The 21,216-nt window shown below is 52.7% G+C and overlaps 1 protein-coding gene and 3 long non-coding RNA genes across 7 annotated transcripts in view; 1 reads left to right on the top strand and 3 right to left on the bottom strand.

The window, feature by feature from the left end:
* LOC306667403 overlaps nt 1-21,216 on the bottom strand; it is a 104,000-nt gene that overhangs the window by 41,138 nt on the left and 41,646 nt on the right. The window lies entirely within an intron of this gene.
* GNB1 (G protein subunit beta 1) overlaps nt 1-21,216 on the top strand; it is a 105,725-nt gene that overhangs the window by 51,708 nt on the left and 32,801 nt on the right. For 2 of the 4 annotated variants that reach the window (XM_079149823.1, XM_079149821.1), the window contains 7 exons: nt 4,173-4,236; nt 5,739-5,901; nt 12,965-13,031; nt 14,419-14,620; nt 15,089-15,305; nt 16,134-16,248; nt 16,487-16,780. In XM_079149823.1, coding sequence (XP_079005949.1) covers nt 4,173-4,236; nt 5,739-5,901; nt 12,965-13,031; nt 14,419-14,620; nt 15,089-15,305; nt 16,134-16,240 — 820 coding nt within the window. In that variant the 3' untranslated portion in view covers nt 16,241-16,248; nt 16,487-16,780. Of the gene's footprint in view, nt 1-4,172; nt 4,237-5,738; nt 5,902-12,964; nt 13,032-14,418; nt 14,621-15,088; nt 15,306-16,133; nt 16,249-16,479; nt 16,781-21,216 lie in introns of those variants that run through there. The other 2 variants (XM_079149822.1, XM_079149824.1) reach the window with 2 other exon arrangements.
* Nucleotides 7,720-9,655, bottom strand: LOC306667404. Its single transcript, XR_013765526.1, has 2 exons — nt 9,005-9,655; nt 7,720-8,945 (listed from the first exon to the last, which is right to left on the bottom strand). It is a non-coding gene; the product is annotated as an uncharacterized lncRNA (long non-coding RNA).
* LOC306667399 lies at nt 16,120-18,364 on the bottom strand. The gene is made up of 3 exons (XR_013765522.1): nt 18,350-18,364; nt 16,471-18,286; nt 16,120-16,236 (listed from the first exon to the last, which is right to left on the bottom strand). It is a non-coding gene; the product is annotated as an uncharacterized lncRNA (long non-coding RNA).

The raw sequence follows: 21,216 nt of genomic DNA, 5'->3' as shown, positions 1-21,216 counted from the left end.
AGGTCTTGTGCTCACGGGCGCATGTCCCCTGCGCAGGCTCCACTGACCAGGGCTGCCCTGTGGCCTCACTGGAGTCATCACTTCAGCTCCGCCTTCCTTCTCCCCTCGCCTTTCCTTTAGTTTCTGCACCTTTATTCCAGCTGTGCTGTTCGAGCTGTTCACGTGACCCCAGGGAAGCTGTCTCCCTCTTTGGGCCTTGGGTCCTCTTGTCCCAGCCTGTTCCTATTGCAGGCACTGGAGGGTGGAGTGTGCCCTGCTGAGTTGATGTCTCAACCTTCACTTGGCAGGCATGTGGGACTGTGCACCTTAGCAGCTGACCCCAGCTTCCCGCCTGATCTCTCTGCCGCCTTCTTCTTGCCACCCCTCATGGCTCCACTTTCTTCCTCATTAAGTTCTGCCCCTTGCTCAGACTTATATCTTCCTCTGGGCATTGACCCTTGCCCAACCTTGGCCTTCCCTTCCCTCTCCCTGCCCATGACTGGCTCAGTCGGTCTGTCTGAGCTGGGCAGCCGTGCCACAGTGGAGTCTGTTAGACTCTGCCTTTTCCTCTACCTTTTTTTCAGAGGTGACTAGAAAGCCTGTCTTCTGCTTTTCCACCCAAATGATTAAATAAAATGCTGCTTGATTTGTGTGACCATAGCATACTCTTTCAAACCATACATACAAGTGTTAACATGCCTTTCCTTCGTTTTTTTGTGTATGTTCAGTTATCAAAGTGGAATTTTCTGCTTGGCTTTCTTTTTATGAAATTATCTGCTTTAGAGTGTAAATAGGGAGAGAACAAAGGATGCTATCTTTAGTTTGTTCTGTACAGGGTCCCGCAATTGCAGACGGGCCCTCGTGATCACTTAATGATGGCATCAGAGAGAGATTGAAAAGGAACCGGGGGTCGCGAGGAGCTGCTGCCAAGAGGGTGCAGGGTTTCAGCTAGATGGGAGGGGCGCACTTCAGAGAGGTGCGCACAGCATGGTGACGATAGTTAGTGATGATGACTTAGGAGTTCTTTCTTTCTTTCTTTTTTTTCCAGAACTGGGGACAGAACCCTGGGCCTTGAACTTGGCAGGCAAATGCTCTACCACTGATTCACGTTGCTAGCCAAAGAGTAGTTTTAGGCTTTTTGTTTTTGTTTTTTGTTTTTTGGCAGATTTTAGCTGGAGGCAGGGAATCAATGCCCAGGCTGGCCTGCAACTTGGAATCTTCTGCCTTGGCCTCCTGAGTAGCTGGGCCAAGTACATTTCAAATGTCTCACTCCATGAATACATATGATTATTATTAGTTAACTAAAAATAAAACTTTTATCATTCAAAAAGTAAATTTTAGTAAATGCCTTGTGAATTCAGAGTCACCCCCATTTTTTTTGAAGTTGTAAAATGGGAAGAAGAAAGAAAACATCCTTACTGATGAATCCCATCTTGGGATTTGTCACCAGAAGTACATGGTAACAAATGGGCTGTGACTTCCCTGTGTGGGAGCACGGGGTTGGACAGTGCTGCAGCCATGCACTCTGCAGAGCCTGCGGCACCGTGTACTCTCCTTCCCCAGCCTGGCCGTGAGCCCAGTGCCTGGAGTATGTGTGTGAGCTGCAGCCAGGTGCACTCGAGGAACAGAGAGACAAGAGAACGGGCTCCTGGCCTAAGCAGTGGGGAGGGAGCAGGGCTGGCGAGCCTGGTGTTCTGCATTGGGTCACTTGCTGTGTGGGCTCTGGTCTCAAACCCGACTCTGACTTTGAAAGACCTGGGTCAGGAGGAAGAGAGCACGAATGAGCTGGACCGAGTTCACTCCTGTGCACATGGGACACTGGATGTCCTGCTGGTGCGCCCTTGTTCCTGGGTAGATGGTCGGTGTGTGGCTTTGTTCTTTATTGCCCTTCAGGCTGGACCATTGTGTTTCATGACCAACAATCACAGAAGACAGCCAAAGAACAAGTGTGGAGCTGGCCTCTGCTGCCCAGAGTGTTCGGGGGTTGTTTCTTCTAGGTAGCCATGTTTTCTCAGAGGCTCAGTAGTTGCCTTTGGAAGTCCAGAAAGGTTGTTTTGGGGGTCCAGGATTTGTGTCTCCCTGTGGGGCCGTCATCAGTTTCCTGCCATCACCGAGCAACTGCACAAGGTTGTTCCTTTTAGGGGCAGTAGAGCCCTTGCCTGGCGGCACAGGGTGCTGGGTGTGATCCTGGCTCTGTGGCCTGGGCCATAGGTCATGACCAAGGTTGCGCCCTCCTGTGTGAGATGGGGACTCTTGGTCATGGTGGTGCTGGCAGTTCCCCTTTCAAGCCAGAGAGCCCTGGGGGTGTTGTGTAAACCTGTGCCAGTTTGCAGGATGGGCGGGTCTGTGATGCAGTTGGAGACACCCTTTCAGGCATGGGGGTTAGTGTTCATTTTCTTTCTCTCTTTTCAAAAAGTCTGCTAAGGCCTATGCTTGGGAGAGAGAGCCTGCCCTCCTGGGGATGATGAGGGCAAGCTGCGCTGGGGCTGTGACGGCCTCCCAGCGCCCTGCAGCCCTCCGGCTGGCTGCCAGCTCCTGCCTTGGTGCTGAGGGCGCCTCAGGAGGCTTATGATCTGCATTCGTTCCTCAACAGGTACCTGACCTGGGATTAGGAGTCCTGTCTTCTCTCACCTTCTGAGGGATCAGCACATGGCTTAACGTTGCCCTGACCCCTGGGCAAGTCAGCAGTTATTAAGCTCCCTGAAAGGCAGATCTCTGAAGGTGACCCTGACTGGGAGGATGAGCTGCTAAAGGTGGCTCTGATGCTTCAGTCAACGCTCAGAAGGGCCAGACAGAAATAGGGCCCAGAGGGGGCCTTTGCTGTCTCAGGGAAGTGGTGGGAAGCACCTGGCACGTGGTGTCTGTGCCTGGAGGCTGGGGTGCAGCCCTGTGGTAGACGCAGCTTAGCATGCACCAGGCCCGTGTTCCGTCCCTACCAGAAAAAGTATCTGAAAAGTAATAGGATTGGATTCTGCATGTGATTTAGTTCTCTGCTCAATTTTGTAGCAAAGTGCTGAGAGAGTTTTTTTTCCTTGCCCAATTGGTTGACTTTGTGAAGGAAGTTTGTGAGTAGTTACGTGTCATAGTGATCCATATTTGAGTTTTACCTCAAACTTTTGATCAGCTTCAAGTAGCCAAATATGCTTACAGCTAAAACAATTAGAACCTGTGTGATTGTTTGATGTTTGTTTGTGTTTTGCAGTGTTGGGAACCCTGGGGTGCTCTCCCACTGAGCTGCCTGCCCAGTCTTTTATGTTTTGAGGCAGGGTCTGACTAAGTTGCCATCCTCCTGGGGCTGGCCTGGAACTTGTCATCCTCCTGCCTCAGCCTCCGGAGGAGCTGGGATGACAGGCATGGCCACCACTCTTGGCAACAGCACATGCCGTAGGATGCGTATGAGTAGTTGTGACTCCCAGGACCACCGTCACTCAGTTTGCTTTCCAAATAACTTCAGTTTCTTTGCCCATTAGTCATGCTTTCCTTTTGCGGTATCCTGTCTTAATTCTGTAAGTATAGACAGGGCAGCTTCTCAACACAAACCCCAAACTCTGCGTGGTTGCCTACAGCAAGAAAGAAGTTGTGAAAGGTCTGTGACCCTCCTGGTCTCTGCCATTTCAGATACGATTCCACATCCTTTCTGATCTCCTTAAGTGGAGGTGGGTGCTAGGCACCGCCTTATGATTGTAGAGATCGACATTCTAGTGTTCACTCAGGCTGCTGTGTTTCGTGGGGGTTTTGGATGAGAAATGTTTCATGAATTTGGAAGGCCTAAAAGCCTTTTATTCACTTATATCCGGGCTTTCTCTGTGCTGGAATGGAACAGGAAATTGTATAGTAAATATTTTATATCACCTTTGGTTCTTGAGAGATCTGTCTCCAGTTGGGCTTACTGAATGGAAGCCAGGTGGCAACAGTTGCAAGAGGAGGTTGGCCTGTCTGCACCTGCAAGGGAAGGAGCCTGGTAGTCCAGATGTAGGAACCAGGCTCTTTCCAGTCTGAGCTGTTGAGTTCCTGCTTTCACAGTTGGTCTGACTTTTAGATTCCTTTTCTTATCAGTAAGTATACTTTGTCTCAAGCAAATGCAACATTGAAGCATGTATTGGAAATCACCAAAGTTCCACTTTCCATTCTGTTCTGTTCCTTTGTGGGGTTTCTGTGGCCAGCCAAGCTCAGTTTGCTTCTTTTTTTCCCAGACTTCTCGTCAGCGCCTCACAGGACGGAAAGCTCATCATCTGGGATAGCTACACCACAAACAAGGTAGGCTGCTGAAGACCCTTCCCTGAAACACCCCCAGAGAGCAGCTGGTTCCTTCCGCCTCACCTGATGGGGGCTGACAGGAGCCAGCCTCTGGGAGTCTTGTGTTTATAGTGAGGACCCATAGAAGAGCTGGAAGAGCTGCCTGTGGGCTCTTTTCTTACCCAGCTCCTCCTTTTTTTTTTTTTTTTTTCCTCTCCCAGCACTGGGGATCAAACCCTGGGGTGCTTTACCACTGAGCTGCATCCCTAGCCCTTTTTGTTGTTGTTTGTTTATTTTGAGAGAGAGTCTCACCAAGTTGCTGAGTCTGGCCTGGAATTTGCATCCTCCTGCCTCAGCCTTCTGAGTAGCTGGGATTACAGGTGTGCACCACCATGCCTGGCTTCACTGTTATAATTGTAGAATGTAAAAATACAGCTTTTCATTAGTTACAGCTTTTTACAAAAGATAATCTGAAAGGCATTTTACTTTGAAGCATAAATTAACTTATTCTTAGAATTTAGCCAGATCTGGGAATGTAACGAGGCAGTGCTTGCCTGGCACACCTCAGGATCCAGGCTGTCCCCAGCACCTGGGCATGGGGCTGCGTGTCCACAATTCTAGCTCTTTAGAGGCTGAGACAGGAAGATCACCTGAGTCAGGCTGCACCACATAGTGAGCCCCTTTCACAGAAGTTAGGGGAGGCTGGGACAGATCATTTGCCTAGCATGTGGAAGGCTCTTAGCACTGCCCGAAAACAAATCGAATAAAAATCCTGTATCAGTATGTCATGCAGCTGGGGCTGGGGCTCAGTGGTGGAGCACTTGCCTGCTTGTGGCAGCACTCCAGCCTCAGCACCACGTGAAGATAAATAGATGAGATAAACACGTCGTGCCCATCTACAACCCGAAAAAAGTACTATTATGAGCCCAGACAGCTCATGTAAACAATGTAATGTGCCTATATTTTACTAAAGAATACTAAATGTGTATTGAAGATTGCAGAAATTCCAGTGAATCCAAAATACAGGGAGGTGTGTGTGGCCAGTTGATTGAAACATGCATTCAGTTGCTTTGGTAAGGACATTCTGTGTTTTAAATGAATTCCCAGCCCTCTGGCAAGCTGGCAGAGTGCTGCTGTTTTCTGTCTCTGGATCAGGAGGCAGCACTGCTGTCGTTCTGGTGCCCGCCTTGCTGAAGGTCGTGCCTCCAGTGAACTCTGCACTCGGTGGGCGTCTCGGTGTGCAGCACTGGGCTTCCAGGCAGCCGAGGGGCCACAGAGTCCATTTCTCTGTACACAGCGTGGGCCCTTGTCTGCACTGGGAGTGGAGCAGTACCAGTGCAGTCGTGGTGTCAGGAGCTGTGCTGTCCTTGGACGGGTCTCCCTGTGTTGCCCAGGCTGGTCTTGAACTCGCAGCAGTCACCCACCTCTGCCTCCTGCCTGGCGGGTCTCGGGTGTGCACCACCACACTTGGCTGTGTCCTTGAGCTTGCAGGCATTTGTTTTGTCTGTGTTTCTGCCATTTAGGTTCACGCCATCCCTCTGCGCTCTTCCTGGGTCATGACCTGTGCTTACGCCCCTTCTGGCAACTACGTGGCCTGTGGTGGTCTGGACAACATTTGCTCCATTTACAACCTGAAAACTCGCGAAGGGAATGTGCGTGTGAGTCGTGAGCTGGCGGGACACACAGGTACACACTCATTAATGACCTTCAAGTGATAAAGGCCACTTATTCAGGGTACCTCAGGGCTTGTTTTGATGCTCGCCTCCTGTCAGTCATGAATAAGATTGGTTCAAAGCAAAGTCACAGTAATGGCCACAAGTTCTGGACATGAAAGCTAGGCCTGAAGTACCTTGACCAGTCAGGACCCGTGGGCCAGCACTGTAACTGGTCCCTGGCATCCCACCTTCCTGTGCCTCAGTGTGGCACAGCTGAGTCTCGTCCTGCAATATCTTCATCGGGAGGGCCTTTCTGCAGGAGCTTCCTCGTCTGAACAGGTGTGTTTGCACATATCCCACACGTATGTGTGGCCTTTCCACACAACCCTCTCGCACTCTTGCTGCTGAGGACAGAGAAGGTACCTGGTCCTTCAGCTCTGTAGAGAATGACAGCTCTAAGTGTGGGCACCAACTGTTCTACCAGGCTGAGTCTACCTGGGCCCTCAGCCCTCATAACAAGGCATTATGTTCAGAAAAGGAAGGTCCCATCTCATATTTCACTTCTATCTACCTCCGTCTCAGAACCCTGTCCCTCAGGGTGCTCTTGGCCACACATCTCGGGCTCCCTGCCTCACATGAAGCCAGGGAAATGATCCTCACAGGAGTGAACAGTGCTGCTTTCGTACCTATTAGCAGTCTGGGAGTGAGTGGGACAAGGCCAGAAAGAACATGTCCTCTGTCCTCTTCAAGACAGCCTTCCTTCTTTCAGGGTTGCTTTCTTCTGAATTTTTTGACTTCTTAGGCAGGCCCTTAGCTCACTGGTTTTAAACTTTCCTTTCTCTTCAAGCATAAGCACTTTTGAAGTTACAAGTTGCCTATAATTATGTCTGGCTTTAAGCTGTATTCTACAAATTTTGACATGCCATACTTAAATTATCATACCAGATGGGATAGTTTTAATGCCCTTGTGAATGTTTGACTCACAGGGTATATATATCTAAAGTTTTTTTGATAAACTTGTTGATTTCAAATTACATGACATTGTGTTCAGAAAGCAGTTCATACAGCTGTGAGCCTGTGGTCTGTGCAGATAGCCATGTTGTGTTGGGCATCGTCTGTGTAAGTGTTAATCAGAGCAGGGTTTGTGACATGTCCACATCATCTGTTGCTTTGTGTGCATGAAGCACTGCTCATTCCTCCCTGTAAGTCTGTTCCTGTTTTGGGTTCAGCTAGCAGGTACATCTGCGTGTCTGTGTGGCATCTTGCCACGCCCCCCATCCCTCTGCTCCGTGTGGGGCTTAAAGTCTCCTTTATCCGGCCTCACTGCAGCCAGTCCACCCTTGCGCTCGCTGTTAGTGTGGTATATTTTCTCCATTTAGTTGCCACTCTGTGTTACTATCTGGGGTCTCGTGTAGACTGCGTGAGTTGGACCATGGTTCTTGTCCCTCAGAAGGCCTCTACCTTTCAAGCTGAGGTCACTTCATACATGTCCCCCACACGGGCACTTTGTCTCGTGGGGAAGATCAACGTGAGACTGTGTCAGATCCCCCTCCTCACTCCGTAACAGCACGCTGCTCCTGAGCCCGTGCATCCTTGTGGTGGCAGCGCTGCTGGGGGCTGAGACCTGCTGCCCTGCTGAGCATCCCGTTCCGATCCCAGCCCTGCGGGCACGGTTGTTAGCTCTGCCACTTGGCCCTGCTCTGCTTCCCTCTGCTGTGTCGTGCTTCTCCTTTCATGCCTTCTGAACGACTGGACTTTTTCAGAAGCCTATTTCATCAGTTGACTTTTTAGGCAAACCTTTTAGCAGTGTTTTTGGTGGTTTTTCTAGGGATTGCATTTTTTCACAGTTAATTAATGCTGTGCAAGTTTGTATGAAACACGGTCTCACAGCCCGCCAGGTGCAGCGGAACACACCCCAAAGGCCCTCTGTGCCTCTCCTGGGCATTGGGTCTTTGTATCAGTGTCAGATTGACATGTGTCTTCAGCCTCACAACGCATTGTTATACATTTTCTCATTTAAACATTCTAAAGAAATAGCCTTACGAATCTGGATAAAATCAACATAGCTTTTCCACTAACTCACGTGTCGCCTTCTCTAGTGTTCCTTGTGCCTTCCTGAGGATATGTTCTGGTTTTCTGTCAGCCCCAAAACTGTTCTTGAATGTGTCTTGTGCAGGAGATCCCCTTCCTCAGGATTGTGAGCCATGCCCCCAGTGGAACCTGAGCTGCAGACAGCACCAACCCTGTCTGTGTTCTGCCTTCCAGAGACTTCCGAACCTGTGGTGGCTTGACTCGTAGTTAGGCAGGGAAGGGACTGACAATAGTAATGAATAGGAAAACAGAACTGTGTGGTGCAGGCTGAGCCTGAGGCACCTCCTGCTGAGCACACTGCAGCTGTTTTTATTTTATTTTGAGACAGGCTCTTGCTGAGCGCTCTAGGCTGGGCTCTCAGGCCTGGCCCCTGGCCCCTGGCCCTGGCTTGCCTGGCTCCTGAAGGACAGTCCACTGGGTGCATAGAACTCTGTGTTAGCTTTTGACACTCCCTCCTCCACTTCAACTTTAAAGATTTATTTTTGGGTTTTCAGCAAATTGATTATAATGTGCCTGGGTGTGATTTTCTTTGTATACGTTTTGCTTTGTTATCTGGAACACATAAAATTATTCTTTTGTAAAACTCGTGGGATTTGGTCATGTCTTCAAGCACCTTTTCTGTCCCACACTCTCCTCTGGACTCAAGCAGCATGTCTTCCCTTCCCATGGTCTCTAGCTTGCTGGGCTTCTTGCGGTCTCTACTGGCCCAGGTGTGTTCGTGTCTCTTCACGTTCTGTTGGCGTCTGCTGCCTTCAGCACACAGGGCCATCATCCACAGGGTCATTTCACGTCAGATGGGCAATGTCCCAACACGCAAGAGAAGCACATCTCACATGGTGGCATGAAAACACAGTCATCACACTTGTGAGCCACAGAGGATGTCCAGGAAAGTTTTATGGCTGATTTTTGAATTTTTCATAGAATTTCTATTTACTTCCATTTTAAAGTGGTTTTAACTTTTTGCTTTAAAATTTTTCTTTCTTTCTTTTCTTTCTTTCTTTCTTTCTTTCTTTTTCTTTTTTTTTTTTTTAAATAGGCTTAACTCTTCTGCATCTTGAGCCCAGTATGAGTAGCTGCCTTCACTATCTTGCCTGCCAGTCCCAGCACCTGGGCTTCCAGGGTTGCTCTTCGTGGCTCTGGCCTGGCTCCTGTTGCTGTAGTAGTGCACCGGCCATCTCAAGCAGCCATGTTGAGGACGCTTGTTGCACACTGGGCTCAGGCACTGCCCTTTCCTTTGTGGGCAGCAGTGCATTGGCGGGGTCTGCTCTCTGCTCACGTTCATCAGTTGTCAGTTATTGGGCGCTGTGTGCATGGCCCAGGGCTTCCCCTGCAGCTTTTTCTTCAGCATGTCTAGAGACGTCCAGCCAGGCTGGCCGAGTCTAGCAGTGTGCAGCTGTGTGAAGGTAGGAGTCATTTGCAGTCAACCTCATGAGTAGGCTTCTGATTGAGGATGTCTTCCTGTTTCCATAGCATTGAAGGGCACATGTGGGACCAACAGAGGCTTCCATTGTGAGCCTGTCTCCAGGCCTCAGGAACTATGGCGGACTTCAGAGATGGCAGTACATGGACCTGCTGTTTCTGAGTTCCCTCTTTCAGAGTCTCATTTTAAAATTAGGATTCCTCTGGAAGTGATCAACCTAGTGAGTTAATAGTGACGGGGACAGAGTGTCTAATAACTTAAATATATTGCAGAGAAAACAAACCTTCCAACTTCTGTCTTGATGAAAATAGTTATAAAGACATTAGATCATCTTTGAAAAACAATCAACTTCCTAAACTCTCATTTCTGACAAGACTGTGTGGCCCAGTTAGCCAGATGCTTCTCAGTGCTGATTCCCAGGGGTTAAAGAAGAGACCACCATCCATACTCGTGCTCGCGACAGTTTCTTTTCGAGGCCTCTGGGACAAGCCCCGCCTCTGGAGCGTTGTGTCAGAGGCCCCGCCACATTTCTCCCTGGCGTGGGAGCATCGTCCTCTCGCGTGGGAACCCATGTCCTGCGGTAAGGCTGGACCTCGTTTTCTGCACAGTCTTCTTCTGCAGAGAGAAGCTGGAAGTCAGGCACACCTGTCGACACAGTGGGTGTCTGCTCAGAGGCCCTAGTGAGCTGGACACAGAGGAAGGGCACTGTCTATGGCTGGAATCCCCTGCACAAGTCGCGCCGGGCATTGGTCACCACCAGCAGCAGCTTGGCTCCCTCTGGCTGGAGGCAAACCCAGGTGCTCCCTGGCTGCCTTGGCTCACCTGGACCTCCTTTCCACTTCACCCGTCTTGCCGCACAAGGAGGAAGCTCCCTCTCCTTTAGCAGGCCTGCCCGGCCTGCCATCAGCCAGCATGGACCCAGGGCCCCTGGCAGCCTGAGGAGCCTGAGGGGCTGCGCGCCTCTCTCCTGCCCCTGTGTGTCTTCCAGCATGGACCCCACCGACTTTTCCTGCAGTTGCAGGTAGACAGTTCTTTTGCTTCTGAGCACAGACGCTCCTGGAGCTGTTGGCCCTTCTCCTGGAGGGCCTCGGCATGTGTCCCTTTGCCAGCTGACCTGGTCCGGTGCTTGGCACTGGCACCGTTCCCCAGGTGGAGCCTCTTCCTTGGTCCCCTCCTGGTGTGGGCTGCCAGTGTGTATTCATGGTAGAACTTGTGGAAAAGAAGGTTGAATGATCTTTTGTGGTTTTTACATAAAATCCTAGCTGGAACCATGGCCTTGTCGCCAAGGGAGTTGGGGAGCATTCTGCTGTGCTGTGCTACGCTGTCTGTGTTTGGGTGTTGGCAGTTTCCCATCTTCTGCTCTCCACTGTGGACATGGAGCGGTGGAGACTGACCATCCTTATAACTAGACACTTGAGACTCATTACCTTAGGGAGCTGCGCTTGGCCACAGCAGCTTCTCCAGATAAATGTGCATGTGTATTCCTGTATTGCATTCTTTCCCCAGCCTGGCGACAGATGTTTTGAGATGTTCCCTTGCTATGTCCTGGCGGTACCTCCTTGATGCCCTGTGCTGCCCTCTGGTAGGGTGCCTTTCCCTCTGCCTCTGCTCTCTTGCTGGCCTCAGGACAACCCTGACTCTGCCACCCAGAAGACAGGGCCAGGGCCTCAACATGCAGCAGGCATGCACACACGGGACCTCACCTTGCGTCCGCGGCTCTCCTTGTACTGAGAACTGCTTCTTTCTTTCTTTTTTTTGGTACCAGTGATGGAACCCAGGGTGATCCTGCCCTGAGCCACTACCCAGCCCTTCTTATTTCTGTTCCATTTTGAGGCAGGGCCTCACTGAGTTGCCCAGGCTGGCCTGAACTTGACCTGCTCAGCCTCCTGATGGTTGGGACCACAGGTGCCTACACCGGGGACTTTGGATGTGCAGAGCTAGCTCTTCTCCCACAGTTCCCTGAAAGGGGCTCGTTAACAGGGAGACTGGGACTTGAGGGAACCCACAGGAACCTTAGCTGCTGTTTGGCTGCTGAGTAGCCACCACATAAGTTGGGGCAGGCCTCACAGGGCAAGTTGGGACTCTGCCAGCCACACTGACCACTCCATGTTTGGTGGACTCCTGTTTTGGTGCTTATGGAGCCTTAACAAGTAGCACATTTGCTGGCTGAATTAGAGTTTCCACATTCTGTCCCTAAGGGGGGAAAATGTGTAAAACGTGTAAAAGATATAGTATCTGCATAGTTTTATTCCTTCCACATATGAAAGCAGTAGACACTTGAGTTGTAACACTGAGCCAACAGCCCTGATTCTCAGGTGCCACAGAGACTACTGGTGTGCACTCTGGAAGCTCTGACTTGGGAAAGTTACCAGAGGGTGCTAACCACCCCTTCTATGCCTTAAGATTTCTGGGCTCTAGCAGCTTTGGGGACCTCAGATACCATTCAGATCTTGGTGGCTCCTCCTGGTCAGCTGAAGACAGGCGTCCAGGTCCTTATGTTGGGGCTGCAAGGTTGGGGCTCACCATCCAGTCTGTCCTGTGGGAGAGAAGCACCAGCTCGTGGGGCTGCCTCTGGACTGAGGTCATGTTTCTCCTGCCCACCCTGATGAGGTCGGAAATAGGGTCTCACCCTCTCTCCTGCCCCGTACACTTCCCCTTCAGACAGAGAACTGTGAGGCCGAGCAGCACCATCTGGGCATATTCCCCATGGGTGGGGTTTCTAGGAGGAAGCGCAGGCAGAGGACCAAGCTGGCCACAGGAGCTGTGAGGGTGCGATGGCAGCTGGACCCGCCCTCCATGCCAGACCACAGCGCCTGTGTGGTCCTGATGTTCCCTGGGTCTCCAGGAAGAATTTGACCATGAATCTTTTCCTGTGGGCTGAACCCAGGAGCATTTCCCCAGATCTTTCAATGCATTTTGAGACAAGGTCTCACTATACTGCCCAAGCTGGCTTCTAACTTGCTGTCCTGCCTGCTCTGTGCCCAGCTTACGTATCCTTTTCTAGGTACATACTGGTATTTGGGGTCCGTCACCTCTGTATTTTTCCTGTGGGGCCAGATCAATGTCTGTGGAATAAGTACTTTGTTTTCTCATGTTCCTGCCACTTCCTCTTCAGCTCCTCAGTGGGCTGCTGTGTGTGTGTGGTTTTGATTTTCACTTGAGTCACAGTGCCACACAGCTTCTTGGCACGGACATGGAGGGAAAGTGTTTCTGTAATCAATCTAAATGGGAATCTTCTCGAGACTCTAGTGCTGTCGCCACTCCACGGAGAGGCCAGGCTCAGGCTGTTCTGGCCCCACCCTGGTCAGCACTGGGCCCCACAGCCCTGACTTTTTCTCAGGGGAGGTCCCAGGCACTACCCTGTCACCTGGCATTCTCTTGCGTGACCCCAGTCTCCGCACACCCAGCAGCACACACCAGCACAGCTGGTTCACTGCACAAACAGAACCAAAGGTAGCTGTCAGACTGTCCCGACCTAGACGTGGGCCTTCTAGGCGTGTCTGTTTGGCTACTCTGTCTTTCTTTGCTTATGGGATGTGAGCTTGGTAGGTGTGGGTCATCATTTATGTCTGGTCTTTGTCAGGTTACTTGTCCTGCTGCCGATTCTTGGATGACAATCAGATCGTCACCAGCTCTGGAGACACCACGTGGTAAGTAGCAGACTAGCACTGGACAGGGGGCGCACACCTGTCATCCTAGGGACTCGTGATGCAGCTTAGCAAGGCCCTTTCTGAAAACAAGAAATAAAAAGTACTGGGCTGTAGCTCAGTAGTAGAGCACCTCTGGGTTCAATGCCCATCACCGAAGAATAAAGAAAATTGGCACCTGGCCAGAACTGGCAGTATGGTCTGAGACCACTCCTCTGTTCACTGGTAAGTCCACACATGCAAGAAACATGGCTCTGGGCATTCACCAGGCCATTTCCAACTGGAACTAACTACAGGTAATTCCAGACTATCATCATGCATGGCGGTGCCTGATTCTCTCTGTTGCTCTGTGTCTCTACCCCTGGCTGTATATTTCCTAGTCCATGGGGCAGGGGCTCTAGCGCCCCTGAGGCATGAGCATAGTGCTAGAGAGCAGAGTTGGAATGCGAGTGAATGGCGTTGGCCAGACGCTTCACCAGGATCATTTTACCCTCTCTTCGTCTTCTGGTCTTTGGAGGCATTTGTGGGTGACCAGGAGCTGCTTTGACTGGCCAGTCTGTGGCACAGATACCCAGCCATGAGATGAGTTTGGTCCATGTCTGGTGAGGAGGTGGGGTCTGTGAGACATGGCCCCTACCTGCCCCTTCAGCTGGGGATTTGTAGGATCAGAGGGTCCAGGGAGTGTAACCCCATTGATTTACAGGAGCTTGTGGTCTAGACTTGGTTAAGAAGGTGGTTTTGAAACTCGCATCTCGTTGCTTCCTTGAGGCTCCTGTGCTCCCTACTTCCTTTGCGTCCCTCAGGCCTAGCCAGGACGCTCCCGTGCAGCTTGTGGGACCTCTGACAGATCTGCATTGCCAAGCTGGCCAAGCTCCCCGGGGGCCGGTGTGGAGGGGCACAGTTTCAGAGCTGTGGCTTTCTGCAGTTGCAGCTGGGGAAGCCATGGCTATGCCTCGAGAGCCACTCCTGTGCCATGCCGAGTACCACAGCCACTGGGAGCTGTGCTGATGCAAGCCACCCTGGGCCCGATGCCCTGGGACCAGCCATGCCCTTGGGTTTATTTGCTTTGCTGTTTCTCCCCCACATAAAGCCATATTACATTGGGTATAGTGGTGCACCTCTGTGATCCCAGTGAGGCAGGAGGATTGCAAGTTCCCAGCCAACCTCAGTGACTTAGGGAGACCCTGTCTCAAAAGGGGCTGGGGACGCAGCTCAGTAGTGAAGCATGCCTGGGTTCAATCCAGTAGCACAGGGGAAAACTCATTGCAAAGTTTAAATTTGTCTTCTGTAAAAGCACTGAAGTTTCCTGTGGTCCTGGATGGTTGAAGGGTGGTGTATTAGGCGGCTGGTGGGCTGAGATGTGAGACTGACTTGTTTGTCCCTGCTTCAGTGCTCTTTGGGACATCGAGACCGGCCAGCAGACGACCACGTTTACTGGACACACTGGAGATGTCATGAGCCTGTCTCTTGCTCCTGACACCAGACTGTTTGTCTCTGGTGCTTGTGATGCCTCGGCCAAGCTCTGGGATGTCCGGGAGGGGATGTGCAGACAGACCTTCACAGGCCACGAGTCGGACATCAATGCCATTTGCGTGAGTCTGGGCCGCCTCCGAGCTAGGGCTTTTCTCTTCTCACAGATAGGACTGTGGAACCCCACAGAACACTGGCTGGACTCTGACCCGAACTTGGAGGCCAGCCGATGGTGTGCTGTGCCTCTCCAGACACCTGTGCCAGGCCCAGCCCCACCGGGACGTCGTGGGGCAGGTGCCGCAGCATACCCACACGGACCGCAGCGCAGGGTTTTGGGGCTCTGACCTCCCAGGGTGGCTTGGAGGGACATGTCTGCTGGGCTGGGGAGAGCTCTGCTCTTCCTCCACGTGGCCAGCCCAGGGCTGCCCCCTGCAAGGGAATCAGAGCCCTTCTGTGATGGCCGACCTCCTGCTGTGTATTGCTGCACTTTCCTTCCAGCTGTGTTTGCAAGGGCCCCACTCCTGAGCAGTCACGTCACCATGGTTTCTTTTTGAGTGTCTGCGTACAGTCTCGATTTGCCTTCTTTCCAGTTCTTCCCAAACGGCAACGCATTTGCCACCGGCTCGGACGATGCCACTTGCAGGCTGTTTGACCTCCGTGCAGACCAGGAGCTCATGACCTACTCCCATGACAACATCATATGCGGGATCACCTCTGTGTCCTTCTCCAAGAGCGGGCGCCTGCTGCTCGCCGGGTACGACGACTTCAACTGCAATGTCTGGGATGCGCTCAAAGCAGACAGGGCAGGTAGGTGGCACTGGGCCCCAGCTGAGTGTGCAGCCCCAGGGCCCAGGTCTGCTCCAGCGAGCTGGCCCCTGGAGGACTTGCACTGCCCCTGCAAGGGAAATGCAGCAGCTGGCAGGCGGGACAGCCACGCCCAGGTGGAGCAAGGCGGAGGGCTTGGGGAGCATCTGCGACAGCGTGTTACTGGTCTGCACTCTGTGTCCCTGTCATTGCTGCCAGCGGGCTTTCTTTTAATGGACACATAGCCCTTAACCAGAAGGAGGCTGACGCTTGGTATCCTCCAGCAAGTCTGTGTCTGGAAGCAAGGAAGCTTGACTGCAGGACTTCTTGCTCCCATGCTCAGCTGGACAGCACAGCTGATCCTTCAGTCCCTCTAGGAGGGCATGGTGGCGGGGAGTGTCACAGCCCTGTGAGGGAGAGACAGCCGTGTCCATATCCTGTGTGGTCAGCTGCTTTGAGATCAGCATTTTGATTCTTTTGCCTGATTTTGTAGTCCTTTGATGATTTAAGCTTCTCACGTGAGTGTGCCAGAGTCGGTTTGAGTGACCCTGGGTCAGTGTAGGTGGTTCTTTCCCATCCTCTGCAGTGTGCTTGTGTCTCCTGCAAGTGGATCCATTCCCTCGAGATCCATTCTCTCTTGCAGATCGCCACTCCCCTTTAACAAGCTTGGGCTTGGCCATACCCTTTGGTGTGATTCCCTTGTGGACAACACTTTCCCCTTGCTGGTGTCCTTCCTGTGCTACCTGAGGCTTGGCCCTCCAGCATCTGTCCCAGCCTGACACCGGGCGAGGTGCCCTGGGTGTGCGTGTGATTGTACCCTTGTGCTCCCAGGTGTCTTGGCTGGACACGACAACCGCGTCAGCTGCCTGGGGGTGACTGATGATGGTATGGCCGTGGCAACAGGGTCCTGGGACAGCTTCCTCAAGATCTGGAACTAACACCGTAGGTAATGGAGCAGCCCGCACACCCTCCCCCGATCAGAGCTGAAAGCACCTCTCCTAGGACCTGAGGTGTTGCTGTGTGGTTTCTAGAGTAATGTGGCCGTGGCCTGGTCTTAGAGTCTAGTGAACTGACGGGATGGCCCCTTGGCTGTGGGTGCCGTGGAGAGGGCAGTGGCGCTGGCTGTGGGGCTGAGCCCCAAGTCCTGAGTCTGTACATTGACCCACACTCTGTTCACACAGCAGGTGGACGCCACGGAGACTGGAAGACCATTCCGACCTTGAAGCGCTGCAGTGATAGCATATCCTATCCAACCGTACTAACGTGGACACCCACACTCCCCTCAGAACTTCAAAGGGCAAGATCTTTTTCCTTCACCTATTGCTGAAACCAAGAGCACAATTCCCATTAAGAGAAGGTCTCTGTGCTGTAAACTAAAACAAATTGTGCATTCCTTCCGGGGCCATTGTCTTTGTTTTCTTTTTTTTGTCTTGGATGAGTTTTAAAAGGAAATACTACAATAAACATGTTAACCAGAAGATCACCCTGAGTGTAATTGTGAGACAGACACGCCTTTCCACTAGCTGACTGGAACTGTAGACCAGTGGTCCTGTTTTGTGGCATCCATGCAGAGCCTGTTAAGGACTGTATCTTGTGATTGTTTCTGAATTTCGAGTCACGTCCGTAGCAGGGTTCTGGAAGCTTTCGCACTTCCTTTTTTAAACATACTCCTCTGTGTTCAGAAGTTAAGGAAGACCAGTGTCTGGGACAGGCCTCTGATGCTGCTGGCGATACAGCATAGTCGCTGGCTCATTCTCTTCTCGTCACAGATGGCTGTGGACGAGGAGCACTGAGAAGCAAGAGCGCGTGGTCAGAGTCCTGATCCAGCTCCCTCCTGGCCCGTCCTCCCGCCCAGCTCCACGCAGCTGTCTCCACTCTCACCTTGGGTTTCCTGTGAAGGGAAGTTTGTATTCCCCTAACACTACCCTGCCCCGCGTCAGGAACCTGTTCTCAAGAAAGATGCCTGTCCTGTGCTTGGATAGTCAGTCGGTTATTTGTGTATGAAACAATGTACAAATCAATGTTTTGAAAATAATGATCTCAGACTTTCTAAGTTGAATTTTAAACACTTTGATTGTTTGCCATGTTGGGTGGTTTACTCTTAGAATCGCATGCTGTAGAAATGCTCACTGCACATAGGACTCAGTCCTTAGGTGTTCTTTTCTTTTAAGAAATACCCTCTTAAAGCTGTAACCGTGGCGGCTCTGTCCACTTCCTGTCGCTACTCTGCACACATATCGGAAGCAGCAAGCGCTCTACACGTCTGAGTAGCGGGATAAGTCACTGTTTTCTTTACTTCTTTAAAAAAAAAAAAAAATGCAGTCCTGTTGCGAATGATTGCTGTTGGATTCTGAGGGAAGGGGTGGGGGAGGGACAGAGCCCACCTGCCTCCTTGCTCCAGGACCACCCTCTGCACCTGAGGCAGACCCGGTTCTCATCTCGAGGGCCACACCTCCCTCGCCCACCGCCCCTTGTAGCTGCAGTAGAGGCTTCGCCATCCTGTCTTCTGCACCACCTGTGCAAAACTGTGCTGTGGCCTGCGGTGGGCCTGGGCCTGCAGAGAGTGCAGCGATCCTCCTGCTCTCCACCTGCACCTCTGCAGAGCTCTCTGCACCCCCTCCCCTTCTGTATTTAAAGTTGGTGTACTGCAAGGAGGCTGGATGCAAGGTAGATGCTATGTTGAACTGTACTGTTATTTAAGATGTAATAAAGCAGTTTGACATGAGGGACTTTTCTCTGCTGGTTGTTTGCGGGACTTCAGTGTATGGGGTGGACACCTGCCCTTGGTTGCCCCTGCTGCTGTGAGGCCTGACAGGCATGGTCCCCCCAGAGATTCCTGGGAAGCTCCGGTCTGGGGCCTGCTGAACAGCATGGTCCACCTGCCACCACCCAGGCCATCTGGGGTAGAACCCTTCACAGGGCCCTGCCTTCCCATCCCCTCCCTGGAAGCTGAAAGCCCTGACTTCTGTTTGTGTGCCCCTAAGCTCTCTGAGGCCATGTTCCCCAGAGATGCCCCTAAGCTCTCTGAGGCCATGTTCCCCAGAGACGACCTTTCCTCCTGGGTGGGTGCGCTCTTTTCCCAAGAGCATGGGAAAGCCGTGCCTAGCTCAGCAGCCACCCACCTCCAGCATCTCACTCCAGGGCTTCCCAGGCCTCGAGACGAGATCCTGAAGGTGATCGTGCCAGTTTTTACAGCTTGGATGCTGGCACTTTTTCACAGACAAGTGAAGAGCGTCCCTTTTCTCTGTCCCGCACAACAGCAGAGAGGCTGGTCCTGTGACTGAGTGGGCCAGGTCCACTTTGCTGGATGAGGGTATCTGTCCCCCTCAGATACCAGGCAGGACAGCCTGGTGCTATTTCAGGCTGCTGAAGTGGGAGTGACTGGTAGGCTGAGCCATGAGCTTCCTGTGCTGGAGGGTGGAATCCATAGGGGCAGGCCACTCCACCCACTCTGGCTCTCTTGGGGAGTTCCTACATCCTATGGGGTCCAAGCCTGGCTCCCAGCAAGCAGACCTGAGCTGACAGGTAGGACCTGGGCCTGACCCCTTGCCCCTTTACCTTACCCTCAGGCCAGGAGCTGATGGCCGCTGTTCCATTTTCTTGGCAATGTCACTGAAACAGGTGGGGATAAACCACAAGCATTTTCAGATAGTAGGGTCCAAAGGTCCAGTCCACAATTGACTGGGTAGGACAGGAGCAGCATCACCACCTGCAGCCCTGAGGGGTGACCAGGAGGCACCAGCCCTTCCACATCATTCCCCACAGCCTGATGTATAGCCCCCACTTTTCCCAGGTACACTCCACCTGGCAGTGGCCCTGCCTGTGGAGGGTGGCACACCTGTCACAGGCACCCAGGCAGCTAAGTGGCCTCTGTGACTACTCGCAGATGGTCCTGCCCTCCAGCACTAACTGCACGTGGCCTGTATGTCCATGTTCCCAGGATTCTGTACTGCCCCACATAGAGCATACAGCAGTGCTTAGCCCTCAGCAGGGATCCCAGGCAGCAGGGCACTGCCTGTGGCCACGGGTCACGGGTACATCTGGGGTTCAGGGCAGCTGCCACACATACACCATCAGCACTAACCTTGGTCGGCTGAGGGAGCCTGGGTGCAGCGACGGACTTGAGGCTGAGGGGGGACTGGCCTGGCTCCACCCAGGTCCCCCACCAACCAGGTCATCAACTGTCTCGTAGCCTCCCCGTCTCGTGGGCTCTGGTGCCCACTCCACCACCCTGGGCTCATGCCACCAGGGACTCCTGCACCTGCTGTTCCCTCTACCTGAGGGACACCTGTCCATAAGCAACACTGATGGCACACTCTGCAGCCCCTCCTCCACGTGCCTGCCCCACCTGTCCGCTGTAGCAGGGTGAGCCTGGTACATGGAAGAAAGTGTTGTCCCCACCAGCCCTGCTCAGGAGACTGACCCCTATAGAGGACACAGTGCTGGATGGGATGGCCCCTTCTCTTCCCAAGCCAGGGAAAGCTGGGCCTAGCCTGCGCCAGGTGCACTGGCTGGAAGCCAGAGGCTGAGGGACAGGCAAGATGACCTCAGTGGCCCTCATCTCCTGCCCACCTCCCTCAGGCTGCTAGCCACTTCCCCTTTTGGATGCTGGGCAGCCTCTGCTCACCCCATTCACCCTGGGCAGTCAGGTCACCTGAAGCCAACTTCCTGCCCAGAGCTGAAGGAGAACCCCCAAAAAGTCCAGCCTGTGCCATGCACTCCACCTGGCTCCTGAGAGCAAGAGGCACACCCCCAAGGACAGCCCACTTCTGGGTACTGGCCACTCTGCTTCTCAAACCTGCCGGCTGCCTTGTTCAACCTTCAGAAGAGGTCAGGACCAGATCTGGGAGTCTGAAGTGTAATCAGCATGGGGGCCACTTTTAAGAGAAAGAATACCAAACAACAAATACTGTTACCCTACAGCTAAGTTAGTAGCTCTGGGGCCAGAAAAAGGGCAAAGCTATATAGCCTTGCTGCCACCCCTTCCTGCCCCCAGCACCGCCCCCTGCTGCTGCCCCTCCTTTGTATATGATTAGTCTCACCTGGCTCCAGCCCCATGGGACTTTGACCCTGTTCGTGCCCTGGGCCCTCCCCTCCCTTTTTGTACTGGCCCAAGTGAAAAGATTCTGGGAAACCTTCTGGGTGCTTCTGGGGTCTCGCCCACCCTGGGCCTTGTTAGAACACCATCCTGGGCCAGTGAGAGACCTTAGCCCTGAATCCCCTGCCCCGTGAGGCTGCACATTCAAAGTCACCAAAGTGAGGCACAGCTGCTTCCTCCTGTGAAACGCGGGTGACACCTGACGCTGCTGGGCCAGGGTACACGAGGGGCTCCCCTGGCCACCACTAGGCACCTGTCCATTCCCTCTGGAGGCAGGACACAGGAAGGGTGCTGACTTTGGGCTAAGGATGTGAGCTGGGTGCCTCTGCAGGTGACTGCTGCCACTCTAGAAGGTTCTCTGGAAGCACAGCCCAGTGCCCGGCATGTAGAACTCAATCACTCTGACACCATGATGCCAATAATTCCATCTAGAAACAGCTCAAGCCTGCTGTGGGTGTGGCTGGCAGTCACTTTGGGGAAGCTGTTGAGTTTACAAAATAACCAATGAGGAAGTTACAGAGCTTAAGAAATTCCCCCCAATTCCCACCATGCCTGCCTTTTTCCAGTCAACCTTGGGGCCTCCACAGTGCAGTGGTCTATGTACAGCAGTGTCATTCCTTCCAGGAAGACACAAGTCCTGGGAGTCCACCAACGGGAGAGCAGCTGACGGTAGCAGGTATGGGGTGGTGGGGAGGCCTGGAGACTCACAAGGCTGCGGGCAGAAGCAGGCCAGGGTGCCATGTCAGCCCGGCCATGTGGAAGGAATGACCATGGGAACGCCGAGGCTGGTGCCTGGGGGGCCAGCCCGCTATAAAA

Source organism: Sciurus vulgaris (assembly GCF_902686455.1).
Source record: "Sciurus vulgaris genome assembly, chromosome: 1".
In the NCBI taxonomy this organism is placed as follows: Eukaryota; Metazoa; Chordata; class Mammalia; order Rodentia; family Sciuridae; genus Sciurus; species Sciurus vulgaris.
The sequence above is the reverse complement of the archived record's forward strand: the minus strand, read 5'-3'. Positions and strand labels throughout refer to the sequence as shown.